Raw genomic sequence first — 21,018 nt, 5'->3', positions numbered from 1 at the left:
ATAATTAGGCCGTTGCTGTGTAAGCATGTGTAGCTCTTTTCAGACTTGAGAGCGGAATATGCAAATTCAAACCCAAATGCATTTCTTTAAACTTTCATGCTGTATAAAAGAAAAGGAAAACACCCTCTGACCCATTGTATACAAACCAGCCTCTGAAATCGCGTGGCGAAATGGCTCAAATTTGAATTAACAAGAAATAAGTCTTGTTTGGCTCATGTTGCCCACAGTACTTCCATTTTCCAGAAGTAAAGAAAACCTCGTGCAGCCAAACGCAAAGGTGTGCATGTGGTTCAAGATATAAAAATGTAAAGTAAGCCTTAGAGAACATGAAGATAAGGCTGAAGTTTCTACCATGCTGAAAGACAGTATCAGGAAAAATTCTCATAATCCCACGTCTAGGAAAGTTAGTTGCTTTGGTGTAAAATAAACAGAAATCAAAGCAAGTGGGGTTTTTATTATTATTTACATTTATCTTAACTGCAGCAAGCCATAGCAGGTGCTAGAATGAGATGAGCTTTGGCACTTGCCACAGACTCGCTTCACCATGTGTCATCAACAACGAGTTTCAAAAATGCCTGAATTGAAATATACGTTACGATACAGAAAATAAAATGGAAAAAACAAGGCGAGGAAGGAAGTCCCATCAAGGAGGCAAAAGCTCAGCCCTTGCTTCCTTGCACATCCCTCCGCCCCAGGCGCCGCCACACTGCCTCTCCTCCGTGCGCGACCCGGGCCGGCCCCGCACGCTGCGATGGCTCCGGCACCTCGCCCCGAGCCCGCACCGTCCTTGCGGCTCCTATTTTCGTAATTTTACATTTATTTTGCCAACACCCCGCGACTCGGGCTGAACGGGGGGCGCTCCAGGGGGCGAGGCCGGGGCGGGTCCCCGCTTGCGGGAGCAGCGCTCGGTGCCGGGGCAGCTCCGCCGCCGCCGGGCAGGTGCTGCGGTGGCCTCGGACCGCACCGGCGCGGAGACACCGCTTCTGGGAAAGAAAGGGGAAAAAAAAATATTAAAAAAAAAAAAAAAAAAGAAAAGAAAAGAAAAAAAGAAAAAAAGAAAGAAAGAAAGACAAGAAAGTTGAATAACCAAAAACTCCAATAGCTAATAAACAAGCGAGCGGCGCGGGGCCGGTGCCGGTGGCGGGCGCGGAGCCGCAGCCGCAGCGGCGCTGGCGGGCGGAGCGGCCCCGCTGACCCCCGGCCGGGCCGGTGCCGGGGGCGGGGAGCCCGGGGCGCCCTCCGGCCCCCATTGGCGGGCGCGGCGGCGGCGGCGGGGCCGGGCCGGGCCGGGCCGGGCCGGGTGCCGGGCGGAGGGGGCCGGCCCTGCCCCCGCGGCCAGCGGCGGCCCGAGGTTTAAAGTGAGAACTTTCTGCGGGCGGCGCCGAGCTGCACAGCCCCGTCGCCGCGTCGCTCCTGTCCCGCCGCAGGAGCCGCCGCCGCCACCGCCTCCCCCGAGCGGGCCGTACAATCCTCGGCAGTGTCCTGAGACTGTACGCCCGCCTCGGGGGCGAGCCGGCAGAACCGGACCCCGCTCCCCGCCCGCGGAGCCCCGCGTCCCGGGGCAGGTGCTGAGCGCGCCCCGGCCCGAGAGGCGGCGCAGGAGCGGCAGCCGCCGCCGCGATGACAGCTGACAAGGAGAAGAAAAGGTGAGGGGCCGCGGGCGAGCCGGGCTGCTCGGGCCGCTGCGCCCTCCCCCTGCCGCTGCCCCCTTCGCCCGGCTCTGCCCGCGGGCTGCGGCCGAGGGGCACCGCCGGCCGGACGGCGCGGCCTCGCCTCCCCCGCGGGGCTGCCGTGCCGGGCTCGACCCGAGCCTTGGCGGGGAGCGGCTGCGGCGGGAGCGAGCGAGCGAGCGAGTGCGCCCAGCCCGGGCGGAGCGGGGCAGGGGCGACCCGCGGGGTGGCCGCGCTCCGGGAGCCGAGCTGGGCAGCGCCTGACCGGGGAGATGCCCCCGGGCCGGCAGCGCTCCCGGCCCCGCCAAGGCGGCCCCGGCCGTGCCGGGCTGCGGGCAGGTGCAGCGGGCAGCCAGGGCACCCAGCCGGTGTGCGGCCACTGCCGCGCACGGCTTGGTGTCAGCGCGGACAGAGGTAGTGGGAAACTATTTTGGAGTTGAGGACGGGAGTTCTGAAGGTAGCAGCGCTCTTAGTAAAATGTGTTTCATAATTCAAGTCGCGTGGATGAAATTGCCAGGCTGTGTAAATATTTCGACACCTCCTCGCTCCGAGTCCGAGACGCTGGCCGCGGTGCATCCCCGGGGTGCGTGGAGCTCCTCGGCTGTCAGCGGGTTTTCCCGGAGGGCCGAGAGCCCCAGCAGTGCCCCGCGCCTCGTTTGTTGCTGCCCTTCGAGGGGGATGTAAAGATAGACAGACATTCCTACACTGCCAGGGCCACCCTTCCAGAGGGAATCAAAGTAACGCACTGGTGGTTTTGTAGTTCATCAAAGAATGTGTTTTCTTGTTGGTTCTGGAGAACAAACGTCAAAATAAAACTCAGCCGTCCATAACATAGAAGTTACAGGTGGAGATTAAGAGAAGAATTGTCTGCTTGTTACTCCAAAGCTGTGAACAGTTCCTATGCATGAGCAAGGGCACGGACATGGGGAAAACTAAGCAAGTGAATGAATGTCTATGAAGTCTTGTGAAAGGGTAAATATTCAGTCTGTTTTATACGGCAGGCAGTCACAAGGATCAGTCGATTAGCAGCACAGGTTTCTGTTCTGGCTATATATTTTCTTTATAAACTATGTGGTTTATAGACTTAAGAATTTAGTGTTGGTATTTGTCATGCGTACTATCCAGTTGATGATGCAGTAAGCTTTAAACTGGGTTTTTGTTTGTATAATAGCTCCCTTTTTATTGAGTCACCCTATGACGAAGTAATAGGGGAGGTATAGTAGTGTAAGTCATACCTTTCCATGTAGTTCTGTTTTCCTCAGTTTATCAGACACTAACGTATTAAGGTTAAACAGTTGCCTCAGGTGTATTTTCTTCTAGATAGAGTGGAGTATAAAGTATAACTTATATTGAAAAAATAAAAAATTTCAGTACAATGTAGTTATAAAAATATGTTGTAATAGTTTAAAAGGCAAGAGGACGAAATAGCGTATATATTGGAAATACACTGCATTCATTGTATCACCTCTTTTTAATGGGGCACTCTTAATCTCTTCAGTTTTAACCTCTTACTTTCAAGCAGAGTGAGGGATTGAGCGCAGTCTAATCTTGCAGGACAGCACACTGAAGTGGTTTGTGGAAATACTCTTCAGATACAACACAGGCTTCACAGGACTGAAGTCTGAACCCTGATCCTAGCTCTGTCACTGGTTTTAAGTATTGTGACATTCAGTGACAATTTTTCTGTTTCTCTCAGAAGTAGGCTAATTGTTATCTGGTTCATGGGCTTGTTGCGTAAATGAATGTTTGTGGAAGAGCTGGGAGAGTGTCATATGAGGGAGTTCAGATCGCTGGCTTGTGCCTCCCTGTCAGTGCGCTGTGGATATCCCTACTGGGGATGTATCTATGTAGCCTGTTGAAACAAGGTAGTTTTGATTTCTTAATTTTCCAGTATTTCTATTATAGAGTAGGTTTATTGCCTTGAGTTCGACAGTTACTGTATTGTTTGCTTGATCTCTCTCCAGATACGCAGCTAGGATCTCTAACCTAACTTGCTAATAGCGTTTATAAATCACTGTCACAGAGAAAAGGTGGGGCGGTGTTACCAGATTTCCAGGCAGCTCTGAAACTATGTTGAGGAGCAGTTCTCTTACTGTTAATAAATGTTCTAAGGAAGATAATCTTTGGTTCTCTTTATGGTCCACTTAAGTTGAAGAATGTCCTCAGTTCCTCTTTTGAAGCCCTGTTTGCCAGCAGAAAAGAGCAGTTGCTTTATTTGGAACAAGTCTTATGGCACTTTCAGTAGGCTGATTTCCCACATTTAAAGGATACAGAGCTGAGATTAATATGATTATTATTCTTAATTTAAAAAAAATTATCTACACGGTATTAGATACTCTGTTAGAATGCCCGTAATTAGAAACTGGGAGAAGGAGGAATGAAAGGGCATAACACATTTTAGTAAAATAGTAGAAGCTGGGGGAAAAGTATCTGTGATAACTTCTGTACAACAGCAAGTAGTGGGTAAGTCCCTGTGTAATTAGAGCAGTCTGATACAATATCTTGATGTGTTTTTTGATGTGCAAGACACAGCTATTTTGTTAGGAATGGATGCTGCATTAAATGAACAGCTTTGGATGGATAGCAGTGTCTGAGTAGTTTGAAAGCAGGCTCAGGACAAGTCAAGTACCACTGAGAAGGATGCATCATTTGGCTTCACCTTTTCAGTTGTGTTGTTACTTGGGGAATTCTGTGTTTGTTTTCCAGTTGTATGAAAATAAACCAATTTTGCAGCTCAGGGTGTTTCTGTGCTACTGATCCCCATGTAATTATACTTTGTGTTTTTTGACCATGTAATGTTACATAAATCTGTTTAACTTCTTCTGGTCCAGATAGTAAAGAAATGGGATTGCTCCCAGTTATTTTCTAGGTAATAGACAGCTTTCATTTATCCTTTTACTTAGGGCTTTATTTGATGTTGAGCCCCTCTAATGAGATGCTTTGTGCCTCAATTTTCACTGACCTTTTACTTCAGGAGAGTATTTTGCCAAGCTGAGGTCACTCTTGGCTGCTCCTCCTCAGGATGAGGAAACTGCCCTGATGGCACAGCTCTTCAGAGCCCAGGTAGTTGCCCTCTCATAAGGGATATAATTTGGATGTCAGGAAATGTGAGCATTTGAATGTGCCAAGGTATTAAAATGCAGATTTCAAGAAACACCAGTCTCAGTTTTGTTCTCCCCAGTATGTTTTTTGAGTGTCAGTGTTGCCAGGTATGCTCCCTGTTGCCTGTTATTCTGTGATGCTGGTGACAGATGATCTTGTCTGTTCTCTTGCCATTCCAAGTTCATCCTTACACTCTTTTAAACCTTACTTTGTGTACTTCAGCTGAAGGAGCTTTGAACACTTTCCTTTGCAAACTATTTGATAGATTACTCAGCTTCATAAAAAAATATGGTTCAAGTTTTATTATTGCTCAACATCTCCCCATGCATAGCCCACATATTTTATTTACTTCTGTTTGCTTCTGTGTTCATATCTGCCCTTGCAGTTTTTCTTATTTGGAGTTATCAAAAGGAAATGTGATCTCCTGAATTCCTGGTGAGCAATCTGTTGAAATTGGCTGTTTAGCACATGCTTATGGTGTGTCAACATTAAACAGTTTGTATTTGTTTCAGCACCACAAATTCAGGCACTTTGTAGGTTTCAGGTCATCTTAAATGATCCTGGCCACTCCTAGCCCTCCTGCTTTGGTTTTGCCTCTTCTGTTTCTGTGCTCCCTGCCCCTTCTGCCTTTCTGCAGATGTCTGGCTGTCCTACCAGAGGGTGGCCCAAGGGGACAGGGCTGAGGAAGGACAGGCTGCTCGCCTGCCCTGGCTCTGCCTGTACCTGCAGGGACATGGGGCAGAGGTTGGGCTGAGCTCTGCCTTGGTGACCTGGCCTGCTTGGGAGCTCTTGACTGCTGCTGCCCAGCTCCTGTGGCTTCTTCTTGATAGAGCCAAAGTGTTTCAGCTTGATGAAGGCTGAATGGCTTTTGCTGTGGGAATGGTGTGCAGTGTGAGTGCCTCCCAGTGTTGTACCATCCTCCCAAAGTGATTTGTCTTTCACAGGGATGCTCCAAGGGCTTGCCCTGCTTGTGTTCAGCACTTAGCCCTAGAGCAAGTAAAAAATCTGTCAGCCCAGTCTTTGTGTCATGTCTTTTTCTCTGCATCTTCTGTCACGTTTATCTTCTGCAGGTCATTGGGAATGTCTTGCATATTTGAGGTACTCTGCTAATTACCAGTTTTGCATTTATGCTGCAAATTCAGGAGATCCATCATGAGTATCAAAAATGAATCTCTCTATATCTTTCTCTAATATTTTTTATTATGATGGATTCATAAACATTAAGTATTTTTGTTTTCAACCTCCAAGCAGGAGCTGCTATTAGGTGTGGTGGGGGCAGAACTCTTCAATCATTCAACTTTTTGCTATTATTACGATAAATATTAGAGTAAGGAAATGAGCAATACAAAGGCAGATCATATTTAAAAATAATTTAAATACAGGGAATGGTTTTATTCTGCTAAAGCTATTTGTGAAATGCTATTGTGTTAATTACTCCAGTATTCATATTGACATGTATATCTTAATAGTTATAAATAGTTCTACTCCTAGTAGCTGGCACAAGGCTGGCAGAGCCCTTCTCTTAAATTAAGAGAGACTGCAAGTATGAATATTATGCATCTGGCAGGTTTTTTCTCATTTATCATTCTTGTGCTCAATTTGCTTAAAAGGCAACATAATAAAGTAGTTGTCTGGTGAGGACAAAACCTTGACTGCTTATATAAAAAAATAAACTTCTTTCTTACATTTACAGAGCTACTTTTCATGGAGACTCTTTCTGAAGTCTGTTAAATGGAAAACAAATTTACTGTGCATTTGGAAAGTAGCTTAATAAAGTACAGTAGGCCAGTTGGCTGATAAATTAGTAGTGTTCCAAAGTAACTCACTTAATTATGCTCTTTACTTCTTCAGCTCAAATCTAATTATGGTTTTGGTTCTTTCCTCTGTGACTTATGGTCTAGAAAACTTAGCTGAAACAAAATCTGCCATAATAAATTTTGATTAAATGGGCATATTTGGGCCTGAAAACAGTTAGGCTTGTAATTTAATTTACTTGACTGTTATCACAAAGCATTTGGAATTGGATAGCATCTCCATTATGCCTTCTCTATCCATTGCTTTTCGTGACCCAGCAAATATTCAATATTTATTCTATAGAAACTCATCAAATGTTTTGCCAGACAAGAAGCAAAGTTGCTTTAGTTGAATTTTTATGTCTGATCTTCAGTTAAAGAGGTGCCCTGGTCTTGACCCTTTCTCTGTGTGCTAATATGTGGAATCAGCAGTTTTCTTTGATTTAGGGGAATGTTTAGGGTGTTGCCTCCAAGAAGATTGTCTGAAAAATTCAGAAACTTTACACATACTTTATGTTAGCCTGTGGGTGGATGATTAATACTAGCTTATTGCAGCTTTATGAACAAATTCTGTGCTTTTGGGCAGGAGGAAAAACCACTTTTTAATTTTGTTTGTGCTCTCAAATAGGACAAAATGAGGATAATACAGCTCCTCAGTGGTTTTGATTCCTAATATAAATATGTTGAACAACTCCCCAAGTTACAAATGCTGCTTTGTTCTGCTGTGTATGTATTTATGCACTGATTTGCTCTCAGACAAGCATTAAGTAGCATGTATTTAATCTCAAGTATTTGTGGGAAATCTGTAGAACCAAACTGACTGTTTGGTCGGAGAGATTTCAGCAGCACGTTGGTGTCTCCAACAAGAAACCTCTCTCAAAGTGCATCCTGCCTGTGCCTGGCTGTTCCTCCGGTCCCTACTCCTAGAGGTATGTCCCTAAATCCCAGCTGTGACCTGCATGAATGAAACCTCCAGGCCAGAATTTGGGCAGACTGTAAAGCAGGAACTTGGTGGAGAAAACAACTGGACTTTTATGGGATTTGGCTGGGAATTTTTTTGCTTTTTTTTCATATATATGAGTGAACAGTGATAAGTGCAGGGTCCTACACTGCTCTCCATTATCTGCCTAATTTTTAACCCCCCCTCACTCAAATAAAAACACAAACCAATAAACCAGTAAATCCTGGTTGTTTACACCTCCTTCTCCACAGCCCTGGCAGAACAGAAAGCTGAAACACTGAAACATCCCTTTATACTTGGTTATGAAATATTGTGTGCCTTGAACTACTTCTACAGATAACAATACATTTACAGTAACATTTTGGAGCTAGAAGAGTGTGAGCAGTCTTTTTGTTTCAGGAAATTGTGTTATCTAAGGAAAAGCTAAAATTAGAAGTGATATGGGGACTGTTGCACATAGCAACTTTTTTTTTTTTTTTTTTGGGAGGATGGTATGGTTGGGTTTTGAGTTTGTTTTTTTTTTTAAAGAGAGGAGCTCTCCTAATGGGTGAATCATGTGGGTGTAACTTAGGGACTTGATAACAAGCAGTCTGTCTGAAGGTGTATGTGTAATAAGATTACTGGTATAATTTAGAAATTATTTGGAACTACTGAAATGTGAACTTAATCTATTGTAAATATTTGTTATTCATTATCTAATATTTCAAAATATATTTGGTTAGAGTTAGGCAAATGAAAGTAAGATATAAAGTGCAAATTTTGAACACTGGGCTACCAAGCCCATTGCTGAGAAAGCCGCAGATGCAGTTGGTGAATATTTTCTGCAAAAACAGATATTTTCTTGGAAAATAATTTTCCAGAGCACAAGGGAAACAAGAGCTTGTGTTCTAGTTTTAGCTAGACTAAAATTAAAGGATTGGGTTGAGAAATTGTCAAGACATTTGAAGACTGCTGAAACATTTTAGATTTGGCTTCATTTTTATAAGGTTTCCTGTGTTGCACTGTGTTGTTAAATGAAAATCAGATGTTTTAAATTCATTTGAATGAGACTTAAGTAATTATTAGTCTCATGTTAATTTAAAGATTTTTCTTTTTTCTTTGTCTTTCTTTTCTGATATTAGACTTAACTAGGTTTTTTTCCAGATCTTAGATCTTCCAAAGTCTATTACTCACATACGTGTGTCTGGTTTGGTGGCTTGACCTCAATCAGATTCCTGTCTTCCTTTCAGGAGACATCTTCAAGTTTATCTGCTAAACCAAAATATTGGGTATTCCTTTTATACTGTTTACAGGGCACTCATTACTTAAAGCCTTGAATTCAAGAGTCCCAGTCTTTCAAAAGCTGAAATTGCTTAGACAAGTTAGCAGGTCTGATGAAAATACTTAGTCGTCTTTGGCTTGGGTTAGGCAGGAAGTGTGACTTGGCAATGACAAAGGTCTTCTCTAGCTTTGGTTATGTGAACAGCTTTTTAAAGACTGTAGTATAATTGAAAACATAGCAATGAAGGCCCTTCATAGCCCCTGGCTGGCTGCTGACACAACAGACAAAGTCAGAATATGGGCGAGATGAAAACAGCTTGTTTGCAGAATTCCTAACTTGTTCTCAAAGGTAATTTCAGAGCCATGTTCTTGAAAACCTGCCTGCATATGCTGAGATAGATGTGTTTGCCTTTCCCAGGAAAGCTATTGCTTTAAGTAGCAGATATAGTAATATAGTCATAGCAGGTGATATCCACCTTTGGCCTAGGACACGTGTTTTCTTTACGTAGTCAGCATATGAATCCCTTATTTATATATATTGTTTCATACACAGAAGGTGGTTTGCTGAATGGTTTCAGTTTAAGGACCCAGTACAGTGTCTTGGATAAGCTGCATGAAGTCTTAAAAATGTGCCCTATTCTTCTCTTCTTGAAAGGGAAAGCTGGTTCTCATTTGTTGTGTCAGAAGCCTTGTGAACCTTTTTAAATATGCAGGGGAAAAAAACCATTAAGGGCTCATAATTTTGGTGCAAGTTGTCAAAATTTACAAAAAATACTGTATAATATTTTTTCATTTAAGATACATTCATGCTCTTGTAAGATAAATATTTGCTTAGGTAATAAGCTGAAACAAGTATGAAGTGGGGTGGTTATTAGGCAGCTTTTGTAAAGGTGGAAATGTGCTTTAAAGAACATTCCTTGTATTTTGTTTCACCATTAGCATATCTAAGGTATTTACTTCCATAAAAAGGTGCTTAAACTGTTGGTATCACAGCTGTAGTCGTTTGCACTTGCATTTGTATGATAAACTACAAAGCAATCCTATTCAGCCATTGTGTTTGGGACATTCTCTGGCTGCTGTTGGTCTTCAGGCCCTGTCTGTTCATTCACAATTGTATCACCCTCTCTGCCAGTAAATTCTAGGTATTATTGGGTACTTATTGTCAAAATACTTCAAAGATCTTTGAGACATTAAGAAACCACCCCACTCTGTATTTCTATGCTTGTAAATGGAGAATGTGGCTAGGAATGTGCCCAGCTTTTAGCTGGCTGTGCAATTTGTATCCAAAAATCATTGCAAATAGCAAAGTATCTTCTGAGATGATAAGCATTGTTGTTCCTGGGTAGATTTTTGTATGGCATTGTGATGAAATAACAAACTCGTTAGCTGATGGCAATGACAGTGTCTTCAGACTCTTAGGTATTTATTGCCAGTATTGACTTAAAGCTGATAGGAAGTTTGCTTAGAACAAAAATGGCTTTTGAGTGATCTGTGGAATGTCAGTGTTGGATGTGTGAGAAGAAATTCAACATTAAATGGCTTTATCATGCCACAACCCTTTAAGCAGTATTTCTCCAGAATACAAATTCAGTGACCAGTTACAGCTATACAACTCCACGATTTTTTAAAATTTTTTTTTTGAGAGGGTCTCAGTTGCCTCCGCTGTGTTTCATAACAGAGAGAAAATTGCAAATTGGTGAGAGTGCTTTTGGTATTTTCCTCTAGTTTTTTGCTTGTAGATGATTCCTGGAAAAGCTGCATTTGTCTAGTTCAGTGAAGGTGGAGAACCTTTGGGAAAGGATAAGCATTTTGGAATAGCCTCTGCATATTCCCTTCACCATATGGTCTTGGAAGAGCAGTGAGGCTTTGCCTACTGCTGGCTTTTCCCATTCCTCCTCTGTCACAAAGGAAAACCATGACAAACGTGGCTCTTGGTTGACCTTTTCCAGTTATCCCCGTATTGACCTGGGAGACACAATTCCTGTTGTCCTGTAAGGTTGTCTTGCACATTGAAGAATGCAGAGAGTTGGAATTCAACACTTCTTGCACGTGGCATGGCTGACTTTTGCTTGCAGAGGAGGAAACCAATGCCTCAAGACAGATAATTATGCTTGGTCTTAACAAAACAGTTTTATTTACCCTTTTAAGGGAAGGCAGAGATTTGGGGGTGTTGACCCCCTTTATGGCTTAATGCAGCACTTTTATGTGTGGGTTTAGGTGGAAGATGTCGAATTTCACTGGGGAGCATGGCTTGGTTCAGCTGCGGGTGGGCTGTTTTTGTGCTGCAGCTGTAAGATTATCTGTTTGTGTTAATAAATCTGGGTCTTGGTTTTCTTCCCTGTGAATGATTTGAAGGATGTGTTTATTGCCATTACTAATCAGAGGGACGTTTTTATAGGAACATCCTTTCTGTGCTCAAGTTGTCTTAATGCTTCTGTTGGCTCTTTTACGTAACAGCAAAGCCGTATTTATGTTCCCAGTGATTCACAAAAGGGGACTATCTCGTTTGCTTAGGCATGTGCTGGCTTGAAAATGAACTAGAAGCAAGTGCAGATATCTTGAGGGAAACTTAATGCTGGTGTTTCGAAACAGCCATTATTTCCCATTTAAGAAAAACCAACCCCCCCAACCCTACTTTTGTTTGTCAGCTGCATGACTGGCCTGAACAAAGCCTCTCTGGCATGGAGACTGGGCCAAAGCGCAGTGAAGCTGAATAAAATCATGTTTTAGATTCTGTCTCTTGAGCTTGTTCGCCACTCTCAGTAGAGCTGGCTGTGAAAGTAGTGTCTTCTTGCTGACCTGGCTGCTGAACAACAGCTTCAGCAAGTGGGTCTGGTCTCTGCAGTTGCTTCTTCTGTCTCCTTTCCCCTCCACACCCTCTCTGAAATCCCTTTGCTTGGCCAAGCTCTTTGTTTTGCTGGATACTCGGGGCACTGCATTGATAATGTAGCCTGGGCAGTGTGGTGTGGCTGGTCACTGTAGTTATCCTAGCTCCCCAGTCTGGAAAACTGGGATGGTAGTACATCCTTCCTTCCACCCTTTGTGTCTTATTTATTTTAACTGTAAACTTTTTAAAATAGGGACTTTATTTCTATGCCTAACACAATGCTGTAGATATGTTGGCAAGAAGCTTGTAGAATAAACCTAACTTGAAAATGCTTTAATAGGAGGTTGTCAAGTGGAAGGAGTTTGGTTATCTCTCACTCCTATATTACCAGTTAATTGCTTTCTTTACTGCAGCACTCCATATTATCCCTCAATATGTAGGTTACGCCCACGTGCTGACAGGTGACCTACGCCTTGGTTTGCTTCACCTTTGAATTTGTCCTCCTTTCATGTAAGATCCTCGTGCAATTTAGACGCCCCAAGCAATTGAGAAGGTGGGGGTGTTGGTGGCAGCAGCAGGAGATTGCAACACCCTGAGAGCATCTCAGAGATGATAAAATCCCTTATTCTTTCAGATTTCATCACGGGGCAGGCAGGTGAGCAACCCACGGGGCAGTAAGAGTGAAAAGGAGGGTTTGACCATCACAACAAAACCGGTCTTTTCTGCAGGTGAGGAGTTCAGCAGGGTTTCAGCCAGTTCCTTTGAACTGAGAGCTGCAAGAGAGAAGAGTGCTGGCACACAGGGTTAATGTGGCATGGCTGTAGAGGTCAGCATAGGCAATCTCATTCACAGAGGCTGAAGCCTGTGGATCTCTCTCAAGGTTCTCTTGCATACGGGTGCCAGGGTGAGCCTGAAAACAGAGCCCACACAGTGTTTAGTGTAAAGAAGAAACAGTGAGAATAGCCTAACATTTTAGACAGACTTGGCAGCTTTGCATGCAGGCCCTGAAGAAGATAGTGCAAGAAGCTGTGTTATCTGTAAATACTTCTTTCCCTTTGCCTGCCAAATCTTTGGACAACATCCCCCACCCCTCGAACCTAAATGTCACTGTAAACATGGTGTAACTAATTCCAGCTTCTCAAACGGCAGATATGAAGCAATGAACAAGAGTGACCAGCACTATTGCTTTCTGACACTTTTAAAAAGAAGTATTTTAAAGGAAGCAGATGACAGCAAGTGACGCGTATTCAAATAGAAACTTTTCAGAGCTCTTCCAGCCTGGGGAATAAAATAAGCAGGGAGTGAAGTCTGCATTGCAGGTCACAGTCACAGATTTTGGGTGCAGTGATGGCTAATGTGGAGCAGAAGGCAGAGCTGAAAGAGGAGTGCCTGCCAGCTGACCTGTTAAAACCTTTTAAGAAGGAACACTGCCAAGGTGAAGTCATTATAGAGCATTCCTTCAGAGGGAGTCATGTGATGAATACAGTGCAAATATAAAATGATTTCATGTTATATTGCGTTTTGAGTAGGTTACAGCCATGGAAAGAGCCTACTGAGTCATTTGTTGGGCTGTGCACTCCTGTTGATTTGGTTTCCTAAGTTTCTCTTTGTACCTTAATTAACAGTTGGAGTGCTCTGGCTTTTGTACCAAAAAACCTCCATGTATATAATATCTAGAACTTCTATTAAAATGGAGTTCAATTCCTGCCTCAGACCTCTGGGTACTGTTTTGTGAAAACGCCTTTAAGGAAAATAAAATCTCAGCTCTGTGTGATATAAACCTTTATTCCTTTTAAAAGCTGGTTTCATGTTCATTTCACTTCAGGTACCAGCTGGTGGATTAAGCAAATTAAATACCTTTGTGAGGTATGAGGGAAGTAAAACAAGCATCTGTTCTTATACTGTTACTTGTATAGGAAGTCAGTTCTGATTCACACTTATAAGAATGAACAATTGGTGGGCAAGTGCATTTCAGTGCACTCTGTTTGCCCACATACCAGGAGATGTTTTAGTGAAGCTGTGGAATATGAAATCAATGTGCTGAAGGAAAATAAAGAGAAGGCCCCAACCTAGAGATATACTTGCTATTGAGAGCCTTAAACATCTCTACCTCAGAGGAAGTAAATACCTCATTGTGCTTGTGGTTGTAGATATTATAATTTGCTGTAGCTGAATATGAATTGCATATAGGAAGTTTGGAGAAGGATTATGGCTTAGTGAACTATTTGGAAATCAAAAGAAATGTTAAGAGGTTATGAGACAGTGATTAGATGAATTATCCTCTTCTAGCTTGTTTCCTTAAGGGATCAATGGTTATAGTGTGTCTACCTCCATTTCTGATACAGTTGTAGAGACCTCAAGGATATTAAACTACTGGGAGTAGGTGTTGTAATGGCTACACAGAAAAGTTTCAGCCACAAGTCCATTTCCCTCTAGAGACAAAAGCCTTCCTAGGGCTGAAGAAGTCCAGGTGCCAGCTAGCTACATGTTTGCAGCTTGCTGTGCCGCAGGTTCCAGGATCCACCAGGAGTCTGAGGAATCTGGAGAAGTGTGTTTCTGCGAGTGCCCTTGTTGGCACTGCAGCTTCTCGCTTTTGTAGCCAGGTTTACTAGTTAACCCTTGTGGTGTTTTATAAATTTACTGTGAGCTATTTGCCTCGCTATTTGGGAGAAATAGATACAGATAAAATGCTGTTCCTTACTCTGGGCGTTTCTGAGTGTTTCAGTGTGCTTAGACCCTACTGGTTTTGGATTAAGAAACTGCTGTGCTGCTAAGATTAATATTAACACTCAGTGCTGTGGGCTGTTCTAGACTGGCCACATTGAAACCACCAATGTATAAACTTTGCTCAGGCCTTGGGAAGTGCAGCTAGACTTGTTTCTGCTAAACGAGAATCTCTGACTTCAACTGGAGAAACAAGTGCACTTCTCAACAGCTGTAACTCTGGATCCGGCTGTAGAAAGATCTGTTTTGGCTGGAGAGGCCCAACTGTGTGTGCGTTGGTGTTGATTGTTGGGGTTATGATTAATTTTGGGCATTGTTGTACTGGCAGTAACAATGAAGGCATTGTCACCACTAACATTTTCACTTTCCTGTGTTGTTGCAGTGCTGGTTTAATTATTTTTGCAAGAGCAGTAGGTTATGGGAACCTTTTCATGTGCAAACCGTGTTGGAGGCGGGAATCTCCTGTTCAGAGTTGTATTTTTGTTGTTCCCATAAGCAAAGGTAATGATTAAAACTTTTAAGATTGGTTCATTAGCTTTGGCAGTCAGTATCTACTGAAGATCTCTTATACTTCTCAGAATCACTTCCCCCGGTTGGGGCAGTACTACTGTTTAGTTTTTGTTTGTATTATGTATTTTCTGGAAGGAGAGTGCTATTGTGTGTTTTTTGAGGGTGATTACAAACATAAAATAGATTCTCTTGAGAACACTTTGTCTATTCTCATCACAATTGGTAATTGTTTTGTGTTGTGTAAGACTCTGCATGCTGTGCTTCTTATTTGGCAGTATGTGTGTGTGAACCTAAAACTGGATTTCCACCTCCAGCATTTTATCACTGATGTTTTAAAGGTGAATCCTGGAACAAAGCATAAAACCTCTCTGAACTCATTGCTAGACTATGAATGCTTACCAGATTAAGGCAAATTTTTTCATTTGGGAAATCAAGTTTGATGCATTTTAATGGATGTATTCTCTAATTAGGACCTGTGTGAGGTAGCTTTCAAAAATTAAACAAAAAAAAAAAAAAAAAAAACCAAAAAAAACAAAAAAAAAAAAACCAAAACCAACCCCCAAAACAATTGCTTTTGATGTTGGAACAGACTAAAATAGTGCAGTTATGTGCCAGGTGGGTGTCATCCTTTTGCACCAAGTGTGTTTTCAGAGGTCATTCCAAAATGCCTAGGGAAAAGGAATCCATACTCCTCACATATCCCATTAGAAGAGACTTGAGGTAGAGATGGGAAAGATGTGTGGAAAAAATGAGGCTTCTGCCAGATGTTTTCTTTGTAGGTCACTTATTGTAGTTGAAATTACATGGACTGTAAGAGCAAGTGATCTACTAGCAGAGCCATGAAAATAAACTATTTGCCACTTCTAACAAGCGTTTCACCAAAATATGCCTCAGATTTTAAAAATAAGTGAGAACTTGGCGAAAAGCAAGGCCCGGGTTTATCTGCATTTCATCAGGTACATGGCGTCCTGGAAGGCAGCCCACTGGCAGAAGCATGGGGAGTGTTATCCTTTGCAGCACTGGGAATGTTCTCTGCTGAATTTGGCGCCAATGACCGAGCTTTGCTTGTTAGCTGAAGTTCACACAGACTCCTTGCCAGGCCTGCCCAGAATGCTGTCTCCTCTGACTTCCTGTGGTCTTGCATAATATTTCCTTGCTCCTTGTATAACTGCGGCCCGTTCTGGTCGCTGCCTGGTTGCTACGGTCGGCTCTTGGGAAGGCCGGTCCTGCAAACGTGCGGCCGAGCCGTGTCAGCGGCGGGAGCGTCCCGCGGGTGACGCCCGTGGGAGCGCCCTGCCACGGGGACAGCGCCGGCAGCGGGGCGTGGGGCAGTGCCCGCATGGCTGAGGGCAATAAAGCCGGCTGCTGCAGCCTCGTGACGAGATAAGCGTGTGAGGCACGACTTCAGATTGACTGCACCTTTGAAATACGTGCCGCTGTCGCTCCCGTTTCTGTCACAAATTGGTTAAGGATGGGGAGGCAGCACCAATGAGCGCTCCGAAATTCTTGTATTGCTGGCAGTCCCTCAGTTAAAATCCTTACATTTGCCTTGAAAATGTGCTCCAGCTATCCAGGGTGTTATAGACTATGATAGGAATTTCAGGAAGGAGTTTCAGAAAACAGTGTTTTCATGCTGATGGTTTTTAATGCTCCACACAAGTTGTTTCTGCAATTGTCTGTGGTTAAAATATGCATTAGCTTCACCTTACTGTTGAAGCAAGAGTATTTAATAATGTTTACCATTCACTAGCCTAGATTATTTGTATGTGTTTTGAAAGTGTATTTCATAGGAACTTGTGCCATGTCACTGCATTTGTGCTGATTATTTTCTAAGTATTTGTGTTTGCACATGTAGTTATATGTAAAACACTGTGTGTATTTATAAAACTTTGTCAGTAACTCATTTTCAGAAAGGTTTGTCTAACTTGACACTTTCTACACAGTTTAAACACAGTTTTTCGAACTGTTACCCATGTTCTTTGGCAAACCTGTTCCTGGCACGGCTTTGAAAAGCTGAAGGGTAGAGATGACAAAATAGTCACTTTAGTATGTTTGTAAACTTACTCAATAGACTGTACTGATTTTTTCTGTTATAGTTCCCAGGTCATGTATCATCTTCCAGTTAAATACTATCTGTTTTGAAGAAACAGAAGAATCATTTTAAGGGAAAGCATTAGAATTGACTTAGTCATCACAATTATGTGAAATTCTATTTAAATTGTCTCATACCATCATCTTTTCCATGAATCCAGGTTATCCAGTTGTCATAGGAAAAGTCATGCTGCCTACAGATGACTTCTTGCAACACTGTCTTTGAATCTGATTAATTTAATGGAAAATAAACTTTTACTGGGTAATGTGTGTTATGAAAGCTCTCCTGGTCACTTAAAGGCTGTAGTCTGGTTTATTACCTTGTATTCTTGATCCTGTATTTCAGGATCAACATTTTAATGGCTACAGTCCAACTAATACCATACTTGGAGAATTGTCAGAGTAATAGAGTGGTGATACTACGGACATCTAGCAAACCATTTTATAGTATTGGGAATACAAGCTCTTCTTGGGGGCATGTATTGCATCTACTGCATTTTTGACAGATGAATGCAAAGCCAGAAATCCTAGTATGGCTTGACCAAACAGCTCTAGCAGCATGGGTGCCAAATAAACCAGGTTAACCCCAACATGTTTTGGCCAATGGTGGAGAAAAGCAACAAGCCTTCTCCTCAGTGATGGGTTTGGAGTCCTGGATAAGCAATACAAATATGAATTGTATGGCAGAAACAGACTGATGCTGGGGCTGGCCCTAAGATTAGCGAGGACACATAAGAGTTGCAAAAGGTGTTGGGCTGAGCACTGCTCAGCCAGCTGGGAAACAGAGTTCACTGTCAATAAAGATGGATTTTCTCTCTAAATGGGACAGTTAGATATTTTAGGACGTGACAGTCCATTTCTTTTAATAAGTATATGCTCCTCCTGTGTACATCATTTTAAGAGATCTCAGGAAAATCGTTTATACTTTATAAAGCCAGACCTAGAAACTTACTCTGCATTCAGAATAGCAAGATTTAAAAACTCTTGTTCGAAGAAGATGGGCTGAGCCTTAGTTCTTCTTTTGGCAGTGTTAGGGCACACATACCCTCTGGATCCAAATGTAGCCAAGAGTTGGAGAGATCCATGGTCACATGGGCATGTTCACTTTTTCTTTGATGATTTAGAAATGTGCAAATGGGCCCTGCAGAAAAGGTTTGAGGATTTAATCCTCAGCAGTACAGGCAGACAGATGGGGGGTTTTGTCCCAGTAAACAGCTTGGGATTGTTCACTTGTGTGCGTGTCTAGATGCGGATCTCAGTCCACACACGTGTAGCTGTACGCGCTAATCTGCTGTCAGAGCCGGGGACACCGTGTCCCTCGCGTCACTGGGGACTGGCCACACCTGGAGCTCCCTGCAGGCTTGTGTTAGGGACACCAGTGGCCCATCCATGTGTCCTGCTGCAGGAGAGGAGTGATAGTATCTCTGGGGCTACAGCCGCCTCCGTCAGCCGGCTCTTGGTGCGCGGAGATACTGCTCTCCTCTGCAGGGTGTGTTGGGGCAGATACGCGCTTCCAGAATGCTGTGCTCGCAGATAAAACAGCTGGCCTGACACCGAGGGTTTTCAGCCTGCTTGCCTGCTCCTCCCTGAAGCTGAAGAGCTTGCTTGGTGTTTCTCAGACTGAGCAGGAATAAACTTCTCATCTCGGGAAGAGTCTGTATAAAGACTGACTGGGAGCAGCAGAAATGCTCACAGCGCCAGAGGCATTAGAGTGCTTTTCGTGAGCTGCATGCTGCAGAAGTGGCTGTGAACCTCTTTTACAGGCAGTGTGTAGGGGGAATGAGAGACTTCTCATACAAGTACCGCTGTTGAGAGAGAGTTGCCGATATTTATTTCAGTTTATTCTTAAAAGTTAGTTTTTGAATGGCACTTGGCCAGAGGTTGTAGTCTGTCAGCAGGGAAAGCCAACTTTGTGACATTACAGCAGAACACGCTGTGTCTCATGCAGTGTAGCTTGCATGCTGTCATTAGGGACCTGTGCACATGCTGTAGGTGTGTAGCAACAATTTTAATGTACATTACAAAATCCAGTCTCATTAAGTACTGAGGACCTCAGGAGTTTTGGAAGAGCTTCTCCTACTGCCTCATGCAGTAATTCTGTATACTTAGCCTCTTAGAGGAGAGGTGTAATAACAACAATTAGTACATTTGTATGTTTAAGTATGCTTAAAAAGCTTAGATGGATGCGGTTTGAAAAAGTGAAATGAAAGAACAGTAAAATTAACATTAAAATCCAGCATATGCTATGGTGAGGAAATACAGTCTTGGCCATATTGCAAAAAATAGAGATCTGAAAAGGTTCCTGATTGACAGATCTGTCAGAACAAGCAGAAGTGAATTGCAAGTGTTAACTGTTGCTTATGGTGTATTGGTTTTTTTGTTTGAGTTTTTCAAAGCATTAGGATATGATGGGTAATACTGTGCAATAAAAATTATGAAAATGCACCTTTTCAAAATGTTAACACAAAAGTCCCAGAAAGAATGGTAACATCTTACACAGTCTTCACACTTCAGTTTCTCTAAATAGGAAAAAAAAAAATAACCCGAATTTTTTTGTTTGCTTTAATAAGTATGGGAACGCTTTTGAAAGAAGAGTTTAATGCAAAGAGAGCTTTAAGAGAGGACAAGAGGCACTTTCCTTTTGCTGTTACTAGAGCCCCTGTAGGCTTGGTGAGGCTGTCTTTTTGGGTGGAGGTGGCATTTGCAGCACCGATGCTGCCTGGGGGTTGGAAGGAGCCAAGGGGCTCTGCCCTTCCTGTGGAGGGAGCTCTGACCAGCAGCTTGGCTTTCTCCTGAGGAGTCTGCTTGGGCTGCTGGCCCAAAGGGAGGGCTGGCAGGACAGGGCCAGGAGCTGGCAAAGCTGTTGAGCAGTTCTGGGCACTTGAGTGTCATGCTGGCTTACCACAGCAGGCATTTCAAAGGGCTCTGCTGAGCCTTGGGTGTGTGCTGGACTTCAGTGATCAAGAGCACCCGTGGCCACTGCTGGAGGTTTGACCAGACAGACCTTCTTGGGGTCAGTGCTCAGGGGGAGGCTGGGAGAACATTTGGAGGAAGCTTTCTGTGTCCTCCTTGAAGTGTCTTCTGATTGAAGTGGGCTGATGGGAAGATTCTGGGTTACATCAACCTCTCTCCTTGCCTGCCAGAGATTATGTGTATTCCTCTGTAGGCAAGGGTATGCCAAGAGGACAGAAAGGGTTGATGAAGGAGCAGAGCAGATTTACTTTTTGTTCTATCCAGATAAACAGCAAAACCCCCTCCCACTGACTTCTGTAACCATACATGTTTTTTTGTCCTGACATCTCATAGTTGTATATCTAATATGTTAATATGTGTATGAACCAAGTTTAATAGATAAGGGCTCTTAGGAAATTCTGGTTTACTGCTGCTTTTTTTTTTTTTTTTTTTTAGGAAAGCAATAATTTGATACTAGCAACTATAATTATTACATACCAGTTATTCAGGCTTTTCACCAAATTACATGCGGTTGTTTCCACAGCAAAACACATTTTTACATACCCATAGCACAAGACTAGCCTTGGCCTAACTCTGGGGGATTACAGAGATAAGATACCAGCCATGGTTAGCATCATCTGATAAACTGGAGCATCAGTAGGGTGCAGAGCTACAGCCTTGAAGGCACAGAAAATGGTATTTAGGGCTCTTTGAAAATCTTGGCTTAGGGATTGCATAGGAATGATAAACAGATTTTTGCAAGGTTTCATGGGGACACCGTTGTTAACTTTTGCAGTAATTATTGAACTGCTTTCTCACTGCTTGAGAACTGGTGCTCTCATTTGTTTGTCACTGTTCAATCATTGGAGTGAAGCACTTGGTAACAAATTGCAGCATGGGGAAGTACTAAGGTTGTCTATTTCAAGCAACATTTGAATACTGAAAACATAGGTAAAATGAAAGGTGAAGGTTAATGATTTAATAACAAGGTCCCCAGGACCGTGCCTTATGTCTAGAAGGCAGTAATTTGCATTTGTTTCCTGTAGGGTGACTTTACTGAGGAACTGAAGACACTTAGCATATGCAGATGCTGAAACTCTTCTATGCATCTGTTGCTATTTAAAAAGT

At 43.2% G+C, this 21,018-nt stretch overlaps 1 protein-coding gene across 1 annotated transcript in view; it reads left to right on the top strand.

The window, feature by feature from the left end:
* Positions 1 to 1,310: 1,310 nt before the first annotated feature.
* EPAS1 (endothelial PAS domain protein 1) overlaps positions 1,311 to 21,018 on the top strand; it is a 76,179-nt gene continuing 56,471 nt past the window's right edge. Inside the window, exon 1 of the mRNA XM_056488930.1 lies at positions 1,311 to 1,646. Within this exon, the coding sequence (XP_056344905.1) occupies positions 1,621 to 1,646 (26 nt within the window). The 5' untranslated portion in view covers positions 1,311 to 1,620. The remainder of the gene's footprint in view (positions 1,647 to 21,018) is intronic.

This window comes from Oenanthe melanoleuca, chromosome 3 (genome assembly GCF_029582105.1).
Source record: "Oenanthe melanoleuca isolate GR-GAL-2019-014 chromosome 3, OMel1.0, whole genome shotgun sequence".
NCBI classification, from domain to species: domain Eukaryota; kingdom Metazoa; phylum Chordata; class Aves; order Passeriformes; family Muscicapidae; genus Oenanthe; species Oenanthe melanoleuca.
This window is presented reverse-complemented; position numbering and strand designations above follow the sequence as displayed.